This window comes from Daktulosphaira vitifoliae, unplaced genomic scaffold (assembly GCF_025091365.1).
Source record: "Daktulosphaira vitifoliae isolate Bord-2020 unplaced genomic scaffold, ASM2509136v1 Scaffold_1, whole genome shotgun sequence".
Taxonomy (NCBI): Eukaryota; Metazoa; Arthropoda; class Insecta; order Hemiptera; family Phylloxeridae; genus Daktulosphaira; species Daktulosphaira vitifoliae.
Window position 1 is genome coordinate 50863094 of NW_026099572.1, and position 21185 is coordinate 50884278.

At 26.6% G+C, this 21185-nt stretch overlaps 2 protein-coding genes across 5 annotated transcripts in view; one reads left to right on the forward strand and one right to left on the reverse strand.

Annotated features, from left to right (window-relative positions):
• The first annotated feature begins 259 nt into the window (after positions 1 to 259).
• LOC126897062 (beta-1,3-galactosyltransferase brn-like) lies at positions 260 to 2585 on the forward strand. Of its 2 annotated transcripts, XR_007702014.1 has the most exons (3): positions 260 to 1432; positions 1506 to 2204; positions 2259 to 2584. XR_007702014.1 is itself a non-coding variant. In XM_050670449.1 (2 exons), exons 1-2 carry the CDS (start codon positions 675 to 677, stop codon positions 1822 to 1824), a joined length of 1077 nt encoding a protein of 358 aa, XP_050526406.1. In that variant the 5' UTR covers positions 260 to 674; the 3' UTR covers positions 1825 to 2585. The 2 variants fall into 2 exon arrangements, 1 of the variants encoding a protein (XP_050526406.1); XM_050670449.1 differs by having other exon boundaries at positions 1506 to 2585.
• Positions 2586 to 2787: 202 nt separating this feature from the next.
• The window catches only part of LOC126897051 (uncharacterized), a 32412-nt gene continuing 14014 nt past the window's right edge, over positions 2788 to 21185 (reverse strand). Inside the window, exons 5-13 of one of the 3 annotated variants that reach the window (XM_050670428.1) lie at positions 16093 to 16203; positions 10475 to 10550; positions 9434 to 9618; positions 9228 to 9372; positions 7176 to 7346; positions 6824 to 6942; positions 4205 to 4298; positions 4025 to 4142; positions 2788 to 3241 (exon numbers count right to left, since the gene is read on the reverse strand). In XM_050670428.1, the coding sequence (XP_050526385.1) occupies positions 3084 to 3241; positions 4025 to 4142; positions 4205 to 4298; positions 6824 to 6942; positions 7176 to 7346; positions 9228 to 9372; positions 9434 to 9618; positions 10475 to 10550; positions 16093 to 16203 (1177 nt within the window). In that variant the 3' untranslated portion in view covers positions 2788 to 3083. Of the gene's footprint in view, positions 3242 to 4024; positions 4143 to 4204; positions 4299 to 6823; positions 6943 to 7175; positions 7347 to 9227; positions 9373 to 9433; positions 9619 to 10474; positions 10551 to 16053; positions 16204 to 21185 lie in introns of all 3 variants that reach the window. The other 2 variants (XM_050670427.1, XM_050670429.1) reach the window with 2 other exon arrangements.

Sequence of the window (21185 nt, forward strand, 5' to 3'; positions counted from 1 at the left end):
CATTTGACAAATAAAAAACTAATAAGAACGAATCCTTAGTGATTGTTCGAAACATTAATGTTGTGATTACATGATATAATAATGTAATGCAATTACAATAGAACAAGCTGTTCTGTGTAACTACACAGACAATATGAAAATAAATAGTTTATGATAATCACTACGCTAGTTAATTATTAAATTTAAATCATTTACGTTTCAAGGCTTTTTTAACCNATTATTAAATTTAAATCATTTACGTTTCAAGGCTTTTAATACAAACAATCGGATAAAATATTAGTAGATACAATGATAATAAAACAAATGCTAATAATTTATGTACTTCTAATAAATTGTTTAAATGACGCGTCACTAATAAATATATACACATAAAGTAATTGTAGAAAGAGTCGTTTATTGTTCGTGTGTTCTATATTTTATTTTTTTTACCGTGGTATTGATTAAGGTTGAAATTGATAATTTTGTGATAGTAATAATTTTGGATGTAAACTAATAAGTAATGAGAACTAATCTGGTAAATGTTATGCTTGAAACTGTTTTGCTTTTTGTATTTAGTGTCCAATAAAATTTTATTATGATCAATTGCAATATTTATTTATTTTTCGAGAAAACAGGTTAGATTTTTAAAGTTTTGTTGATTTCAGACTTGATAAAATGTTAAAATTATAACATTTATGTATTTATCAGATATGACTAGACCTATTTATTATTTGATACAAATTAAAAAGTACTTGAAGTATATTTTTATAATTGTATTATGGCTAATGTACTACTTTGGGATCTTTACTCATTTCTTTGAACTGGATTATTATAAACACTTTTCATACCCACTGGAAACTGATATAACTAAATGCATTTTAAATTTAAAAGGAATCTTACCTGATCAACTATCTTGCGAAATTATTAACCCATATGATTTCAATTTGTTGTTGACAACTAATAAATGTGATCAAAACATACAATTATTGATACTGGTTAAATCGGCACTAAACAATTTTGAAAAAAGAGCAAGTATAAGAAAAACTTGGGGGTTTGAAAATAGATTTTCAGATAAGCCTACTAGAACAATATTTATCTTAGGAACTACTTATGAATTAAATTTACAAAAACTTATACAAATTGAGCATGAAAATTATGGTGATATTGTACAATACAGTTTTGTAGATAATTATTATAACAATACATTGAAGACTTTAGGTGCCATTACTTGGGCATCAACATATTGTAGAAATTCCTCGTATTATTTTTTCTCTGATGATGATATGTATGTATCAATTAAAAATTTGTTTCAATATTTGCAAAACCCATTTGAATATCCAAATAATATAATTAATGAAGTAAAGAATTCTCAATCTATACAGAAAATATCAGAAACATTATTCTCTGGATATGTGTTTAATTCATCACCATTGAGGCATCAAATAAGTAAATGGTAGATTTTAAAAAACTATTCTAGAATTAGTAATTTTTATTTTAACAATTATCCATATTTTTTAATTATTTAGGTACGTTTCACTTTTTGAGTATCCGTATCATATGTGGCCTCCTTATGTCACTGCTGGTGCCTATGTTATGTCTCATACAGCTTTGATTGATTTCCATTACGCCAGTTTCTTCACCAAAAGATTTCGTTTTGATGATATATATTTAGGTTTAATAGCTAAGAAATTGAATATTACTCCTCTTCATTGTGAGCATATTTATTTTTATAAGAAATATTATAGTATTAAAAATTATAAATATGTGATTGCTAGTCATGGTTATGATAATAGTAATGAATTACTAAATGTTTGGTTAGAACAAAAAAGCTTTGGTAATGCATAAAAATATTTTGATACTTAAAACATAAAAGAATTAATTTTAATTGTTAAATAGAAAAAATGTAAAGTTATTGTTATTTTATTGTACAAATAATATGTTATGCATGTGATATTGATTTTAAAATATTCTGTAATACTACTTTTTAATGAAAGCTTGCTTTATATTGCATATTATAGGTTAATAGTTTCTAAAAATAGTATTTTTTGTTAAAAAAGTAAAACACTTATTATCAAATACAACAAGTAATAATACTTGCTTGAAGTGCTTGAGGATATATCCATGTTTACAGTTGAGTTCTGACGTTTCTGACTCATTGCAGAGTCCATCTTCAGAGTGATGGTTGCTAGTCGGTGGCTGCAACTATACTTTTAACACATTCATAAGTAATAATACTACTTAGTTATTTGGTTTATTTCACTTATTCCTATTTGATTCAGAAAACGATTTAGAGGATGATGTGCAAGAGTTGATAACATGATCATGTGAACTTTCACAGATACAAAACTTGGTCATAGATGTCTCTGTTGTTTAGAAAGAGATCAGCTTAATTTTGAACTTACCATCTATTTCTAAAGAGCTATCCATCCATTTCAAAATGAATATGGTTATGAAATCTTTTGGAAGAGGGGATTTTTATTATTATTAGTCATTATAATTAATTATAATCAAATATACTTAGAGATGGTTCAATTTATAATAATTTGTACATGCCTAATTTAAATTACAACTTAAGAAAAAATACCACTTTTTTTAATAAGAAATTGTAATGTTTACTTCATTGAGTTATTTATTTTATTTAGTAGTTCCTAGTATGTATGTGATAAGGCAAAATAATTTCTCAAATAATGTTCCTAATTATTAGTTTTCAGATATTTTAAACATCAATTAATTATGTGTAATAATGGGCATGCATCGTTGTATGAATTTTGATATCAAATCTAATTTTAATTTTAAGTTGTCAGTAAATCAAGTTTAAAAGAAGTTTTATTTTTTGGAAATATATGAAAATATTTACCATTTTATTAATAACAACATATAATTTACAAAATATAGGATTTTATATGCTATATACAAATTACACTCTTATTTAACTAAATAAAATAAATGCACTTGTTAAGTATTATAATGCTGAAAAAAAATGAAACAAGGCATTATTATTAATGCAATGATATGAGTAAAAATAAAACATCTATCATAATTTTAACACAGTGATAACAAAAAATTGATTGTAAATTTTTGGATACACTAAAATCAAGCAATTTCTATGCATCTGATGAATTTTCCAAAGTAGCTGGAGTTACGACAAAACGTTTTATTGGTGAAGTATATGTATCTCCTGAGTCAATTGTTGAATAATTTTCTCTGGGTGATTCAAAAATCGCTTTAAAGGATCCAGGAGAGTCATTTCCTTTGTATATATCTATAAATATAGTATGAAAAAGTTATAATTATTATAAAATAATGTAAAAGTTGAATAACAATTTATTGGTGAATAGTTTAATATATTTTCTAATAGCAAAAATTAAAATTAGAATTTCTTAGTGGTTGGCAAAAAAATTAGGATTGTACAATAAAACAATTTTAGCTGGGTAAAATGAAATTTATTTTTTTACATTATTTATAGTCTTTACCCTTTAAACATAATTTATTTTTAAAAATGCTTTAATTTTCAAACCATAGGTGCAATTTGCACAAAGGTTTAAGGGATTTAATTTAATAATATTTTTGTATAAATGTACATGTAATTTTTTAGAGAACTGTGAGCGAATATAGGGAGCTAAGCCCGCCCCTTAGACTTTTCTAGATTGTATTTATGTTTTAAACTTTAATTAAACAAACTTTAAAAATGATCTGATAGTGATTTAAATCACTGTTGTGAAACGTTTCGATGTGAATCGATGTATTTTAAATAGTGTATAATTTATTTAATAAATATACCTTAAACATAAGCCGCCGAAATATTTACGTACGGTAGCAAATTTGTATTGGTTTAGAAAAGGAACATACTAGTTAAAAAAAATATTAATTAAACATTTAAATTGACGTAATAAATTCTTTTTACTAATGTATAAATTCATTAGTATGATTAAACAAATAAAATAAATTTTATAAAATCAGTGAATGAAAGAAACCCTACAAAATCGGCATCTTTATCGAAAATTGTATGATTTTTGATTTTATTGCTCAATAATTGTATACTTGCCAAAATTATTCATTTTGCATTTTAAGATTTGAGATGATTTCATATCTCGCTGTAAATTATTTATGTGTTGCGAATTATGCTGCCTATTATATCCTGGTGACCACGTAACAAATGATAGCTGTAATTTATTCATAAACATGATAGAAATTATAAAAAATAAAATAAATTTAGTTTTCTTACGTCAAAAGGGTTGTATCCAGTAGTTAAGCAGGATCTACGTAAGTTTAAACCATTAGGAGAAAGTCCAAAAACAGTTGCATATTCTTCTTTTAATCTATATTTAAAGTTAGTTCATATATATAAATCAGGCGGGGGTTGTTTAAAAATTTAGTGTGGGTAAAATCTAATTACTAGTTTTTAATTGTGCATTTTATATTTTTTAGTAAATAATCACAATTTACTACGAACGTTAGAAGGGTAGGGTAGGAGATGTATTCCATGGGATTTTTTGTGTCACAAAAAAAAAACTACATACAATTTTAGCCTCCAAATTAATTGATATATATTTTAGTTTACGTCAATATTAAATAGTTTCTTTGGCGTAACTAGGTGAGAGCTTGAAAAGTTCTAAGCTTTCCTTGACGTCATAGTTTCTAAACCTTGGTAAATTTTATAATTGGCTATTTAAAATTTTGATTTTATATTGGGTTTACAAAAGTTTGAGGTAACTTAAGTAATTTAAAAAAACAATAGACATTATCTAGCTTAAAATTTATTTTATAAAGCCTGTGTGTTGTATGATAAATCTAATTTCGACAGTGCGACAAAATAGATGGATTTTACATATGAAATAAATGTGTAAAATAAATTAAGTCATAAAATTGTCAACAATTTCTTATAAAGTAAAAAAAAAATATTCAATACAAAATTTACTATTTGTACTGGTTGTAGTATTATGTGATTTGTGTCTATGTAGCCTATTTTTATGTATACGTATAAAAATAATGGACATTTTTTACCTTGCAAATAAAGATAAGTTTCTCATTTGCGAAAACAAATAACATCTTTTTTTTTCCTCAATATTGCATATCTAGGGCTTTGTGTAACAATTTACTAGAGAGCTATTTTAAATAGATCTAATATATTTCAGCCTCTGTAGACTCAAATTTATAGTTACGCTTATGAATACTTTCAACATCAACAGTGACTTACAGAATTCTAAAAACTAGAGATTTGAGGGGAGATAAGTCAGCTTTTTACGGTCTACGTATGAAGGAATTAAAATACATTGACTGTTTCTTATATAAACTTATTTTAAAAGATCAATCTTATTCTTATTCTTCCTCGCCTTAATCTCAACTATTTGGGGTCGGCCACCCTTATCCTAAACTTCCACTTGATACGATCTTCCATATCTTCTACGCTCACTTCAGCTGTCCTTATGTCCAGATGCATTCAATAACATCTCTCTATCTCTTTTTTGGTCTTCCTCTACCTCTTCTTCATTCGACATTCATTTCTACAACTGTTCTTACGGCTTCCGATTCTTCTCTTCTCATAACATGACCAAACCATCTAAGTCTATTTTCTCTCATGTTATCCACGATTGACGCTACACCTATACTCCTTCTTATATACTCATTTCTTATCCTATCTTCTCTAGTCACTCCACTCATCCATCTAAGCATTTTCATCTCTGTTACACTCATTCTCTGTTCTACTTTCTTATCAACCGGCCAACACTCTGAACCATACATCATAGCTGGTCTCACTACAGTCTTGTAGAATTTACCTTTTAGTCTCATTGAAATTTTTTTATCGCATAAGACACCAGACGCTTCTCTCCACTTCAACTACCCGCACTTAAACCTGTGTCTTACATCCTCGTCAATTCCACCGCTCTTTTGCACAACTGATCCTAAATACTTAAAACTTAACGCCTCTCCTATCACGTCCTCGCCTATTGTCACTGATTTCTTCATTTCACCTACCTAGTGTTCTCCTTTGTCAAACTCGTACTCTATATACTCTGTCTTACTCCTACTTATTCTTAAACCCTTTTCGTCAAGAGCTGATCTCCACACCTCTAGCCTTTGATTAATTTCCTCCCTATTTTTCCCTATTAATACTATATCGTCACCGAACAACATGCATCGCGGCACCTCTTCTTGTATTTCTCTAGTAATTTCATTCATCACTATAGAGAATAAGTAAGGGCTTAAAGCAGAACCTTGGTGCATTTTTACTCTTACCCTTAAATCTTCTGTTACTCTGCCTATAATTTTAACCCTGGTACAAATTCCATCGTATATAACCTCTATTACATTAATGTATCTTTTTGGGACTCTTTTTCACATTAATACCCACTTTAAAACCTCTCTTGGTATTCTATCATACGCTTTTTCCAAATCTATAAATTCAAAATACAGCTTTTTCTTCCTTTCTCTATTAGTTTTCTTACACAAATAATTGGCTCCATCGTTGACTTTCCAGACAATGAAACTAACAGGTTCTTTGTTATTGATGATATGTCTCCTCTTATTTTTTTGTCTATTACCTTTTCTCAAATTTTCATATTATGACTTATAAGCTTTATGTCTCTAATTTCCACACTCTTGTATATCTTGTAATCAAGCCCGGGAATAATTTACTAAATCCCAGATCTGACTCCAAGTTACGCCATTGCATGCCTCAGTGTGCAGGTACATATATCTCATACTGTTGTGCTGGGCTATATTAGTTTTCCGCAGTCTTCAGCAAAAGTAATAGTTTTTAACAGGGGCGTTTGGCATAAATATCATGCATATCTATTTAATATCTTAATGAATATGATACTTTTAGACTGTTCACTCATTTTACCGTAATGTTAAATAATGTGTTTCATCTTCTTGCCAACCAATATTTATGTCTTTTAAAGCTTTTAGGTATTCATTTATTAATCTTGAATTATTACTTTTCTTCGGAGTTACAGCTTTTATCTAAATAACCATAAAAAATTGTATCAACTTGATGTTTTAATAATTATTTTTTGCAAATAAACTGTGCAACGTAACTATAACTTACTACGCAGATCTACCTAATTAAGATAATCTCCAGCTAAATAATATTTGTATAAAATAATAACATGTATACTTTTTAAGAATTTTAGTATAGCATTATGACGCCGATCTATTGTGTCTTTTTGTTTAATTGTAACACATTAAGTACCTACTTTTAGAATAACAATACCACATGCAAATATACAGATTATATTTATGAATGTCAGGCACATACTCATTGCTCCTTTTATAGCAAAATCAACCGATAGTATCGTTGAATATTGTAAATTTGCAGTAACAGCTGTAGATCCAATATTTCTTACTGCAAATGCCCACAATAGCCCCTAAACAAGTATATTACTAAAGTTTTGAATAATAATTATAATAATGCAAAATTAACCTATAATTTTTATTTCAATTATTACTATGCTATGATAAATTTGTCATTAAACTGATTTAACCTAATATCTTGTAATCATATTTTATTATTTTTTAAAATTTATACCAATAATTCAATTTTATTTATGCATTATTATAAAGGAATGATAGTTTTATAAAAAGAACCTGATAGCACAAAAATAATTTTTTTGAATTTTATCCTAGTATTTTATAGTATTGTAGTTATACAGGGTGATTTTTTTATCATAACCCACTCAATTACTTGCAGAATAATAATAATTTAAACATTTTTTTTTTTTATTATTTTTAGTTACACATTATTCTTGAATTTTTGACTATGTAATACTTTTTAAGTTCATCCCTTATGCCTTGGAAGGGGGTCAACTTTGTTTTTTTAAATGGTAACACATATTTTTAATTTAATAAAATGTTTGAGTTTTTAATTTGAAAGTAAATGGCATTTGAATTTTTAATATAACTTTATTAGCTTATTAGATATAAACATTTAAAGTTTCAAAATTTTGAGTTAATATACATGTATAATACACATGGGATTGTAAATACAGGTAGCTAATTGGATTTTTATGACATTGCTGTCTCAGTCACGGATTGTTTATTATCAATTATGATTATCAATAGATATACTTTCTGTATTGTCAGTTAGTGTATTTATAAACTCATAACAATGTGCCTTACTACAATTGATAATAACAATGCTGTGTACCTGCTAATATCGATGTTATAAAAAACCAATTAGCTACCTGTATTTACAATCCCATGTGTATTATACATGTATATTAACTCAAAATTTTGAAACTTTAAATGTTTATATCTAATAAGCTAATAAAGTTATATTAAAAATTCAAATGCCATTTACTATTAAATTAAAAACTCAAACATTTTATTAAATTAAAAATATGTGTTACCATTTAAAAAAACAAAGTTGACCCCCTTCCAAGGCATAAGGGATGAACTTAAAAAGTATTACATAGTTAAAAATTCAAGAATAATGTGTAACTAAAGATAATAAAGAAAAAAAATGTTTAAATTATTATTTTTCTGCAAGTAATTGAGTGGGTTATGATAAAAAAATCACCCTGTATACTATAATATATTACTAAGTACAAAAAATAACGCAGTAGCTCAATATAAATAAAAATATATTTACGATTATGAAGTATGTCAATTTATATTTTACTTTTCTTTTAATTACCTCTACCAAAATATAAGAAATTTTAATTTATTAGAATCAAACGACTTAAAAATGAATAAACAAGTAGTATTAATAGAAAAATAAAATTTATTTTTGATTTCCTGAAAAATCAGAAAAAGCGAGTTCATGTGTTATTTGTTACGCATAGCAATATATATATATATTAAGATGGTCGTTAAAATTTATTTTCTTATAGTCCCTAAATTTATATTAATTATTATAAATAAGATCTGTGAATAATATAAGACCAATATGACAAGATTAACATGTGCCGATGAGTCGTCTCTGAGGTTGAGTAAAATCGTTATTCAAAAAAATCAACAAAAACTTCATAAGTGACAGCATAATGAAATGATACTTTTTTATGATATTGACTGTATGATAAACAGCAAATTATTAATGACAATTGTTCAAAAATTGCTAAAATTTGATAAGTCCAAACAGAAAAAGTTTATCGTGTAAACAATATCATAAAAATAAAGTTATTAAAAAAATGTTTTATATTATTAAACTTGAATAAGAGTTAAATAATTTAAAGCTTATACTTTTATTTTCTAAAGGGATGAAAAAAAATGAATTAACTTAAAATTTTAATAATAAACATTTTACATACAGCGTTTACAGCAGGAGGCAATAATGATGTTGATATTGCTACTCCTACTAAAGAAAACGTATTATTCCCTAATAAAGCAATTGGCACAGCTATACCCGTGAGAAAAGCAAGTACAATACTGACCCACAAACTTTTAATATCTGTCCTAAAATAAAAATAAAAAGTTTAAATAAATTGAATTAATTTAATATATAAAATTTAATTACATGTTCACCATTTCTTCAGTCATCCATTCACTAGGATCTCTTTCGTCAAAATAAGAAGCTGTCAATCCATATCCAAAACCAATAATCACACAAAGAACTAACCCCACTATTTCGTTAACGATTCCCATATTTCTAAGTTTTTTATCTTTGATCATAGTACCAAAAGTTGCGGCGTTTATAGGGCCCTATAGAAATAAATATTAAAATGATATTATCCACTTATTTGAGACATAAATATTTTTTCTTTACTACTGTATCTAGGCTTTTACTTAGAATGTCGAGACTTGGTGTACTAAAGAAATACATAAGTTTATCTGAAAGTTTTCAGGAAGCCTCATTTAATATTTTTAAGACATTTTTAAATGTCTCTCCCGAAATAATAAAATTATGAACAAAATTCTTATTCATTTGCCTACCATCGCACTATGTTAATCGAAATGTATACATCATACATTTGGAGTTTAAATAATTGATTCCAGATGTTGAAGACACTTTATAACTTGCCGTTAAACAGTTATTGACTTGTTGTAATATCCACGCATGTTACGTTTAAATAATTCTTAAAATACTTTATAAAAAGGTACATATCGCAAAAATTGTATTATGTGCTAAACGGATTATTTTTTTTTTTACACATGATGACAATGTTATAAAAATGCGACAATGTAATCTAAACATATATATTTTTATACAATAGTATAATAATTATCTAGGTCATAATTACCGTGTAATAACTAATACAATTACAGTGGTAGTCAAGGGTGAACGTATTGGGAAATAGATACCATATCCTTTTTGACATCTTTGTACAATTTTAGTTATATTTAATTAATTGATATAATAATTAATTAATATAACATAATTTAATTTAAAAGTGTTAGTAAAGTGTTTTAATAACAAAATATATACTTTTAACTTTTAAACTTATTTTAATTTTATTTTTTAATTATTACAGACTGTATTCACAAAATATTTTGGAAAAATCAATACTCTCTTCAATTGAATTTTAAATAATATTAAAGAAAACATTTTAATATTTACCATCAGAGGTGATAGAAGCATGCTAGCCACAAATATTATAGTCTCACCTTGAGTTAATCCAAGAGCTGCAACCATTCTATACAAAAAAACACAAAATTAGCATTCATTAGCAGTTACCCAGTCCTTGGGTATTTTTATTTAGTTTTTTAAGGTTTTGAATAGTAGTCTTTAGTTTTCTTAACAATACTAAAATGAATTTAAAAACAAAAAAAATATATAATGTATAAAACATAATTATCAAAAACTACTAAATGTGCCGATATTTCGTTATCATACTAGTAGACCTTTCTTATTCTCTTGTGAGAAGTCATAAGGCAAATTGACTACTTTTGAATATTTTCAATTGACCGACTTTAGTTTATTTAAAATCTTTTGCATCTTTCATTTTTGAAATGAGAATTTCGGAAATTTAAATTTTACAAATTAAATTTTGAATAAAGTTCATGCTTTAAGCTTATAAAAATGAAAGTATTTCAAACATATATTCAATAATAAAAGCTTATAATTCACAAAATTTAGAAAAATAAAAATTGAAATCTTTTGAATCACAACAGTTATTTTGCTTTCCACTATTTTTTGTTGTATTCAATAAAGTTTACATATAATATATGTAATAAATCAATGCAAGATGTATGGGAGACTGGGAAACTATGGCCAGAGGGCAAAACCGGTCACCTCATTATCTAATAAACCCATGCATCTAAAATTATGTTGACCATACGTATATATATATATATAGTGATAAAAAACCCTTATTTTATCAGAACTATATTATCAAAAAACGTTTTCATGTTTAATAGTGTGAACATAGTTTTCAGCGTTTATTTATCTAAAAAAATGTTGTCAAGAAATTAAATTTAATGTTTGTAAATTATTATATATTTCTAATTTATATATGTACGTATAGAACAAAATATGAGGATTATTCTATATTCAAATTATCTACCTAATAGTATAATGATTTGATTGATTAAAATATTTTCTTATTACTAGTCAAAAAGAGAAATATCGATCAAAATTAATGGTGTAATAGCAGTCATTTCTGGAATGACTGGTGTTACCTCATTCTCAATTAACATGTAAAAATGAAAATAAATTTTTTCTTTTACAGCAGTATTCAATCTAATGATTGGTTGTAGCATCTTCCATGTTTCTATATCACTAGCCTCCTTTTCAACTCTTCATATGAATTACATCCTTGATCTTCTATTATCTGACTTATGTATTGCAATCTTAGTCTTCCTCTATGATTTTTTTCCTTCTAAGATTAATTATAGCCTTCCGTCGTGTCTTAAAGTATGACCTATTAATTAATTTCACCTTTTCTGTATACTCTTCCATATTAATTTCGTATCAAATACCCTTTCTAAAACTTTTTCATTAGAAATTCTATCAGTCCAACTTATCTTTTCCATCCTCCTGTTCACCACATTTCGAATGCCTCTATTCTCCTCGTGCAACTGTCCATGTTTCGCATCCATTAACATGATACTCCAGATGTACGTTTTTAGTAGATTCTTTCTAATATTAAGGTCAGTGTTTTTTGAAGTAAAAAGACTTCTTTTCTTATTAATTGTCACTTTAGCTTGAGATATTCTCTTTATAATTTCCTTTTTGCATCTCCCATCTGAGCTTATAGTGCTATCCAAATATATAAAATCTTCTACTAGTTCTACAGTTTCATTGTCCTTTAATTTTATTCAAACCCAAACTTTTATCACAATAATACTAGTATTTTTTGTTCATAATTATTTTTACTTTTTAGTTCGATGTGCGTGTTTTTTTAGTTTTTTTAACTATATTTTTATATGTAAATCTTAATATGTAAATATTTTTTCTGAATCTGTAACAACTAGTTCTTCTTCGTCATATAGTGTTTCTACGTATACCTTCCATCTATCTACAACCTGTTCCTGCTCATTAATAATTTCTCCTTCTTTATTTTCTATTGCTCCAAATTTGAGTGTACGTACTCCAAAGAACTTTTTTACTGTTTTATGAGCTTCTTCTCTCTTGTCCATTCTCACCAAAATGTCCATTTCCTCACATTTTTCTTCTAGGTATTTTTTTTTTTGCTGATTTTGATTTCCAATTTAAATAAGTTTTATTCTGATAAGTACCAAAGGAAATTGGAGTTCAGAATCTTTAATGGAAGCAATATTCAGTGTTAAAAATAAAATAATGAGTATCCGAAAAGCAGCTCAACATTTTATAATTTACCTTATTAAACCAGCCATACTAGGACTATCATCTATTTTCACTTCAGAACAAGAATCAGAATAAACATGTTTTTTTTTTATAAAAAAAATTGTTGATATTCATTAATATAATCAAGTGCTTTGTTTTCATTAATTATGTTTGAAGACAACTTTTAGTTTGAACTATATTTCAGTGATTATTTAAAAATTTATTTTATCCCTATCTTTTTCCATGTATTTATGTATGGCCGATATTCCACCGGGGTAAGGGAATACTGGTTATTTTTATTAAAAAATATATATTTATATATGTAAGATTATATTTAAAAAATCTTAGACTTTGACATAATGCAGTCAATATGTTTATACAACCATTTGTTGTAATAGCATAGCATTTAGAGTCTTAGAACCAGAGATATAACAATTTTTGCTAAAGTGATCGTAGTTCCCCAGTCTCTCCTATGTGTTAGACAAAAATTGCATTACCGATGTGACTTTGTTAAATTAATAAGACCCACTTAGCCAAATAACATACAAAAACGTATACATACATTTTTAAAGGACAATACACAATTTTTAGCTATTAAATGAAATTATTTTTAACCTTGATTGATTTTTAGCTTGTTTTTTTAATTAGTGTACATTTAATTTAGGATCAACAGTTTAAAAAAATCGGTTAAAATACTAAATATCTGTTAGTACAGAAATATATTTGGAAATGGACATAAGGTCTAGACTGCGCCTGATTTTTAAAAAATTATATTACAGTTATGAGTTTAAGCTTGATAGTATTTCATAGAAAAGGTTAAATTTTTTAATAAAATTTTGGTTTCCTGCGTTGTAATCAGCCATCTTTTGCAGGATAATGAGGCAAGTTTTAGAAAGTCATATAAAGAATGCCCAGTTTTAGAAAATAAAACTAAATAAAATATACTTATGTATTAATTAATAAAAATTTTAAAAGTTATTTAAGAATTCAATGATTTAATAAAAATAAAAATAATTTGTCTCATAATTTCGTTTAAATAATAATTAGAATTATCTAGTAGTCATTTATAATTTTTCAATAAGCTATAATTCTATATTTCATTATACTCTTTATTTTGAATATTTTATTTGAACGATTGCTTCGATTGTGACTCAAGTTTCATGCTGTTCCTTTTGCTTTTTTGGAATAAATGAACATATACTAGGATATGTTGATATTAAACGATAAATTTTATTATTCTAATCTTCTGCTGCATTTAAAATTTTTGGAATTTCATAGGCAGTTCAACTAAGAACTGACCACATTTTAATTGGGAAACATATTTCGTAACATGTTATTACTTTTTTTTTAACTTCAAATTTTTCGAAGCATATAGTTTTCTTCAAAATATGTTGCTGGATTAATTTTATTGCTATCAAATACAGATTAGAAAATACTCTTTGCTTCCTTCACTTTTCCAAAGGTAAAAATGATAAATTTGCAATTTGCAATCTTATGACCTCGAAAATTAACTCTAGCATACTTTGATATTTTGTAACCAAACCCAACTCATGGATCTCACGATATATCGGCTGTTTTTAATAAAAAAAAACATGCAGAATGGATTGCATGCTTTTTTTTTTTGTAGAATTTATTATTGTTAATATTAAATAATTTTACATTTTCGTATGATAAACAATGAAGTCCAGTACCATAATGTATGGTACTGAACTTATGTAAACTAATCACATATAACTGTATAGTAGTGATGAGCAATCTAAATAGATGAATGTGTTAAAACTTTCATGGATTGTCTTGTTGCTTGAAGTGCTTGAGGATATATCCATGTTTACAGTTGAGTCCGAAACGTCAGAACTCAACTGTAAACATGGATATATCCTCAAGCACTTCAAGCAATCTAAATAGATATTTTGATGAATGGATTTTTTGATTCGATCTTGTAGAGATCAATTTTATTACGAATCGATTCATTTTTACGAATATCATATCCTCAATATTCAGGGTATTCAGTAAGTAAGGTAACACGTTAATTATAACCATTGGCCTGTTTCCCTACATACTAAACACTGTATATATCTTTTTTAATTATTGTATAAGTTGTGTATGTAAATTTAATTAAATTGTATCTTATAAATTTTATGTTATGTATATGAATTTTTTTATGCCATCTAAAGAAAAAATGAATGATATAATTTTACTAAAATTTCTAAAAATTTTTTTAAAGTTGACAAATAAAAATATAAAGTCTCTATATCACAAAATTACCGACGAAAAATTGTTTTTCCGAATACATTTTTATTTGGATTAATCTTTTTGTTTTGATTTATATCAATTTAAACAGGTTAAAATTATCCAAAATCGCCCAACACTACCTGTATAGTAATTTATGATTCTTTAATAAATATTCCTTTATTATAAAGATAAAAACTGATTACTTATTAAATAACGATAATTCCAGGGAGTTGGTAATAATAATTTGTATTTAAAAAAGAAAAATATCTAAAACTTTTATATTTAAAAACCTGTCATTCTATAACTTGATTTTCTAAAACATACGCTCAAATTCTTTTGTTGTATGTACAATGTACATTTACAAATCTAAAATTTTGTGTTATCAATTTTGGTTTTTAAAATCTTGCGTGATTCCTCCTGCTTAACCCCTCCCACCATATTTCTTAAGCGATATCTATACTTACAAGAAAAAAATTTAAATGACGTTCCACTTGAGTGACTACATTTAATTTAACATAAATTCTTTAAGATAAATATAAAAACTTATTTTTTAATATTTTCGATCTATGATTAATAATATAACTATATTAAAAATTAATAATTATTGAATATTTAAAATGAATGAGAAATCAAACATAAACTTACAAATACGTGCACAGAGATGTGGAGTTGGGTTGGATTTTAAATCTGGGGAGTAAAAACTGGTTCATAACTCTTCCTAAACGGTCTATAACGTTATGGAAGATGTAAAGAATAGGTTGGGAATTTATCCTTAAACATCTATTTTGTAAACTTAGATTGAGATTTTTTTACAAAAAATTATGGTACATCTTTTTCAAATACATTGGCATTTTTGCTATTGAATACAAATTGTTAATGTCCCAATTCAATAAAATTAGTTCAGTAAGGGACAGTAAAAACAGCCTTTACAATATATAGCAACCTATACGCACGCCTATTCGAACTTGAAAAAATATATAATTCTTTATCAATCATTATTTTTCTAGTTCGATGGAAATTTTCTCAATTTTTTTTTAACCTGATAAAATAATGTATAGGGGTAGATTTATTACTAAGCTAATGTTTCTAATTAATACCCTGAAATATGGAGTTGGAAACATTTGTCTAATTAATTCAGTAATCAACTTAAATAAACTAACACTGATATTAAAAGTAGAATCAAAAAATCAAAAGTTAACTTAGCACCGGACTCCAAGCTTTGTGCAACTTGTGCGATTGTTAACCGAGACCTCACAGATTGTATGAATGTTTTCCATGATGATTCATACACACTTGTTGTATCGGAAGAACTAAAAATATGTAAAATTAGTAAACAGTACAAGCTGAAAATTAAGCAGTCAATTTTTAAAGTGATTTTATTTCTATCAATTTAATGATATAAAGATTTTTTTTGGACTCTGTGTGAAGCCGGAAGATACTAGTTTTATCATAATACATATATGTATGTATATTTATTTATTTATTTTTTGTGTCTGCTACTCAAAATACTCAAGTCCCATTGAATTAATATTGTCAGTCAAAACGTAAAAGAATCCGAAATTACATCTAGTTGAAGAATATATACTCCAAAATAACAAACAAAAACACGTTAATTATTATTATAAAAAAAATATCTTAAAAATGAGAATCATTTATGATCTATTGATATTGATCTTCTTTTTATTTTCTAAACTTTTCTACATTCTTAAAAATATTCAAATCAAAACGCTGTTTTTATAATTTATACAATTATGTTGTAATTGATATCAACTATTTTCTTTTGTACTACAGATCTGAGGCAAATTCAGAATTTTTTCTGAGGGATGCAACACATTTTTTTTACTAATTTCATCAATATTTATTTAAGTAGGGAGTAATAATTCAAAGAGAGAGTTCTGATTCCCCCTCCTTATTATTCCTGGTTACAATATTGTTAGTAAATTAAATTAGGGGTGAGCATCGGTATGAACGGACATTGATAACAGAAAATTGGTGATCGCTGTTCTTCATTTCAATCGATATTAGAAAAATATTCGCTTCGATAAAAACAATATTAATAAATAAAAAAGTTATGGCAGTTAAAATAAAAAGAAGCACAGTGGGGTCGCGGCACAGTGTGGACGAGGCATAGTTAAGACTAGCATAGATAATACCTGAAAGTAATCACTATCACAAGAAATGCTTTAATACAGATAGTGTTTAATTTTAAGTATTTATTCCTCATTAGTAGTTCTTTGATTTATATATATAATATATATAATATATAAACATATATTTATTATAGAATTTAAGTTGGTATAAATTGATATTTAATAATTTAGTGTTGTAATTTTTACGGAGAACTTATAAAAATCTATAAAGTAGTTATTACTTTAATGGCAAACTTGTATAAAAATTGAAGGTATTGATACAAAACTTTTCAGAAAATAATTTTTAGTTAATTATGAAAAAGGGATACAAGGAATTTTCACCAGTCAAAAATATACTTTTCTTGATAAATTTTCAGCGCTGATTTCAAATATGCAATTAAATTTTTTTTATCACCCTTAACATTTGATATTATTTCTACTTAGTCAAAAAATATAGGATATAACTATATGGAATAGAGTTCTGAATTTTTCAATTATAGAATTTATTTAAACAATAAAAGTTACATAGAAATGATTTGTATTGAAATGACTTATTATAATATAAATACAGAAAATATAATAAGAGATTTTAAAGAAATTTTGGAATTTTAATGTTTATAGTAATTATATAAGTTCCTGATCATATATTAATCTAATGAAAGTCATTTATTAAATCTTTCTTAAAATTTTCTATTTAATGATATCAATTTCAAAACTTGCAAGTTAAATTAATAAAAAAGTTAAAAGTTTAAAATTAAAAAATTATAAATTTTCATAAAAATCAACTTTAAAGAATTGTTTAATTGTTCTAACAATATAAAAACTGCATTTTGAAACTCTTCTAATATATCCTATGTAAAAAAAAATAAAGAACAATTTAGCTTTTCTGTATTGAAATAGCGATTTAATTTAATTCCAGACATATTTGGACACATGTTAACTATACATTGATTATTTTTCAAATTATTACAAAAATTTTAGGGATGTAATTAGTGAAACAGAAAAAACCTGTTTTTAAGAACCGCTTTAATCAACACGATCTCCCATACCCTCTACGCTCACTTCAGCTGTCCTTATGTCCAGATGCATTCAATAACATCTCTCTATCTCTTTTTTGGTCTTCCTCTACCTCTTCTTCATTCGACATTCATTTCTACAACTGTTCTTACGGCTTCCGATTCTTCTCTTCTCATAACATGACCAAACCATCTAAGTCTATTTTCTCTCATGTTATCCACGATTGACGCTACACCTATACTCCCTCTTATATGCTCATTTCTTATCCTATCTTCTCTAGTCACTCCACTCATCCATCTAAGCATTTTCATCTCTGTTACACTCATTCTCTGTTCTACTTTCTTATCAACCGGCCAACACTCTGAACCATACATCATAGCTGGTCTCACTACAGTCTTGTAGAATTTACCTTTTAGTCTCATTGAAATTTTTTTATATCATAAGACACTAGACGCTTCTCTCTACTTCAACTACCCGAACTTAAACCTGTGTCTTACATCCTCGTCAATTCCACCGCTTTTTTGCACAACTGATCCTAAATACTTAAAACTTAACGCCTCTCCTTTCACGTCCTCGCCTATTGTCACTGATCTCTTCATTTCACCTACCTAGTGTTCTCCTTTGTCAAACTCGTACTCTATATACTCTGTCTTACTCCTAATTATTCTTAAACCCTTTTCTTCAAGAGCTGATCTCCACACCTCTAGCCTTTGATTAACTTCCTCAACTTTTCTCCTCTTAAATATTTTCACTAATTCTCTATTTCTACCAATTAATATTCCAATATTCCACGTATCTATTCTTATTTTATATCTAATATTCTCCTTTATACACGAGCCTAGAAATGAGTGATGATATCCCTACACCATTGACACTACAAGCGTTAGGTCGGCCTGTACATATAATTGGTGAAACAGCTACCAGACAAGTTACTCGACTATCAAACATTTTATTCTTCAGGCCATATCCATCTCTAAATACTTTATTTCCTCTCACCTATTGTCTCCGCGTACATCCGAGATGGGACAATCTACTTTAAGTTCTGTTCAAGATTCCTTATACTTTATGACAAAATTTTATTCTGTCGACTTGACGCAACCTCATTAGTCGCCCCTTACGACTGGCAGAGGAGCCATGGAAATATACTTATCGCTTTTCCACAGGGATAAAAATCAATCTGGAAAAACAATCAAAATGCATTAGTAGTCAATTTCAAAAATATGACAAAACTTTAGTTTTTTAGGAATAATTTGTAATATTGAATCAAATATCGGCTTATCCGTATAGCGGAAAATTTTTTTATCAAGTCACCCTTATTTTAAACATAACGATATCAACGTAAAAAGTTAACTTATTAAATATTAAACATGTTCCAAAAATCCTAACACTTTTAAATTTACATAAAATTTAAATTAGTGTGTAATGTTTTTCAAATTAAAAAAATATTTGTTCCGATGAATGGTTTTCAAAGTGTAACTGACCACCAAAGTAAAAAAAAAAAACCCAGCACAGGGGGGTCGCGGCACAGTGGTGACGTGGCATAGTTGGATCAAGTATAATGATATCTGACAGTGATAAAATTCACTATAAAAAAAAAACGCTNTATATATAAAAGTGTCAGTCTTTCCGGAACATTTTCAAAAGTTAAGTTGAAAAAGTTCTACTTTCTATACGCATTTTAAAAGGTTTGCACCCCCCCTGTATAAAGGGAAATGGTCCGATTTTAAAAAAAAGTATGTCGAATGAAAGAAGTATATATAAAGTATTTATCATTAAAGAATAAAGTTGATTCATGCATTTTTTAAAAAGTTATAGCAACATAATGTTAAAAAATGTAAAATATAATATCAAGAATTTTTTCACAAAAATAGCATATTTTTGCATACGGTAGTCATTTTCACCCGTGAAGACAAGTCCAGAGGTCAAATTTTTTTTTTCAAATTAAAGTATATTACATTAGCTTTAATTTAAGATATATATAATAATGTCAGAATTTTCCGGAACATTTTCAAAAGTTAAGTTGAAAAAGNCTTCCGGAACATTTTCAAAAGTTATGTTGAAAAAGTAAATTTGTTGTGAAAAAGTTGTCATTTTAAATCTCCCCCTGTGGGTAAGTTAAGTGTCAGATTTACATAAAAAATATACTAAATGATAAGTAAAGACACCAAGCAACTATATAAAAAAAAATTATATTGATATGTTCATTTTTGAAAAAGTTAGAGCATTTTTAAGTTAAAAATATAAAAAAAAATTATTTTACAATAATTGTAATTTTTTATTAACTTTGATGTCAACTTTCACCACGAAGACAAGTCCAGAGGTCAAGTTTTTTTTTTCAAATTAAAGTATATTACATAAGTTTCAATTTAAGATATATACAAAAATCGTATTTTTTTTATTAAGTTTAATGTCTGTTTTTACCATGAAGATAAAATAAAGTTCGAAAATTTTTTTTACCATTATAAAGTATATTACATTAGCTTTACTTTAAGATATATATAAAAGTGTCAGACCTTCCGGAACACTTTCAAAAGTTAAGTTGAAAAAGTTCTACTTTCTATATGCATTTTTAATATTTGAAGCCCCCCCATATATAGGGAAATAGTCTGATTTAAAAAAAAAGTATATCCAATGAAAGATGTATATAAATACTACTTCTCATGAAAAAATTGTATTGATCCATACATTTTTTAAAAAGTTATAGCACTTTAAAGTAAAAAATGTAAATTATAAAATCGAAAATTTTCACACAAAAATAGCATTCGGTAGCCGTTTTCACCATGAAGACAAGTCCAGAGGTCAAATTTTTTTTTTTTCAAATTAAAGTATATTACATAAGTTTCAATTAAAGATATATATAAAAGTGTCAGACCTTCCGGAACATTTTCAAAAATTAAGTTGAAAAAGTAAATTTGTTGTGAAAAAGTTTTTAAATCCCCCCCTGTGGGCAGAAAAAAGGTCAAATTTACAAAAAAAATATACCAAATGATAGGTAAAGACATCAAGCATCTATAAAAAAAAGAATTATATTGTTATGTTCATTTTTGAAAAAGTTACGGCAGTTTTTATTAAAAAAAATTTCGAAAATTAGCGATTTTTAAATTTGTAATTTTTTTGGAGGTTTCCCCCATTTACGGGGAACGAGG

Excerpts from the sequence above, each read along its gene's own strand:
- LOC126897062 (XM_050670449.1), top strand. The coding sequence starts at position 675 with ATGTATTTATCAGATATGACTAGACCTATTTATTATTTGATACAAATT. Across the intron at positions 1,433-1,505 it reads AGGCATCAAATAAGTAAATG|GTACGTTTCACTTTTTGAGT; the intron begins GTAGATTTTAAA and ends TTAATTATTTAG.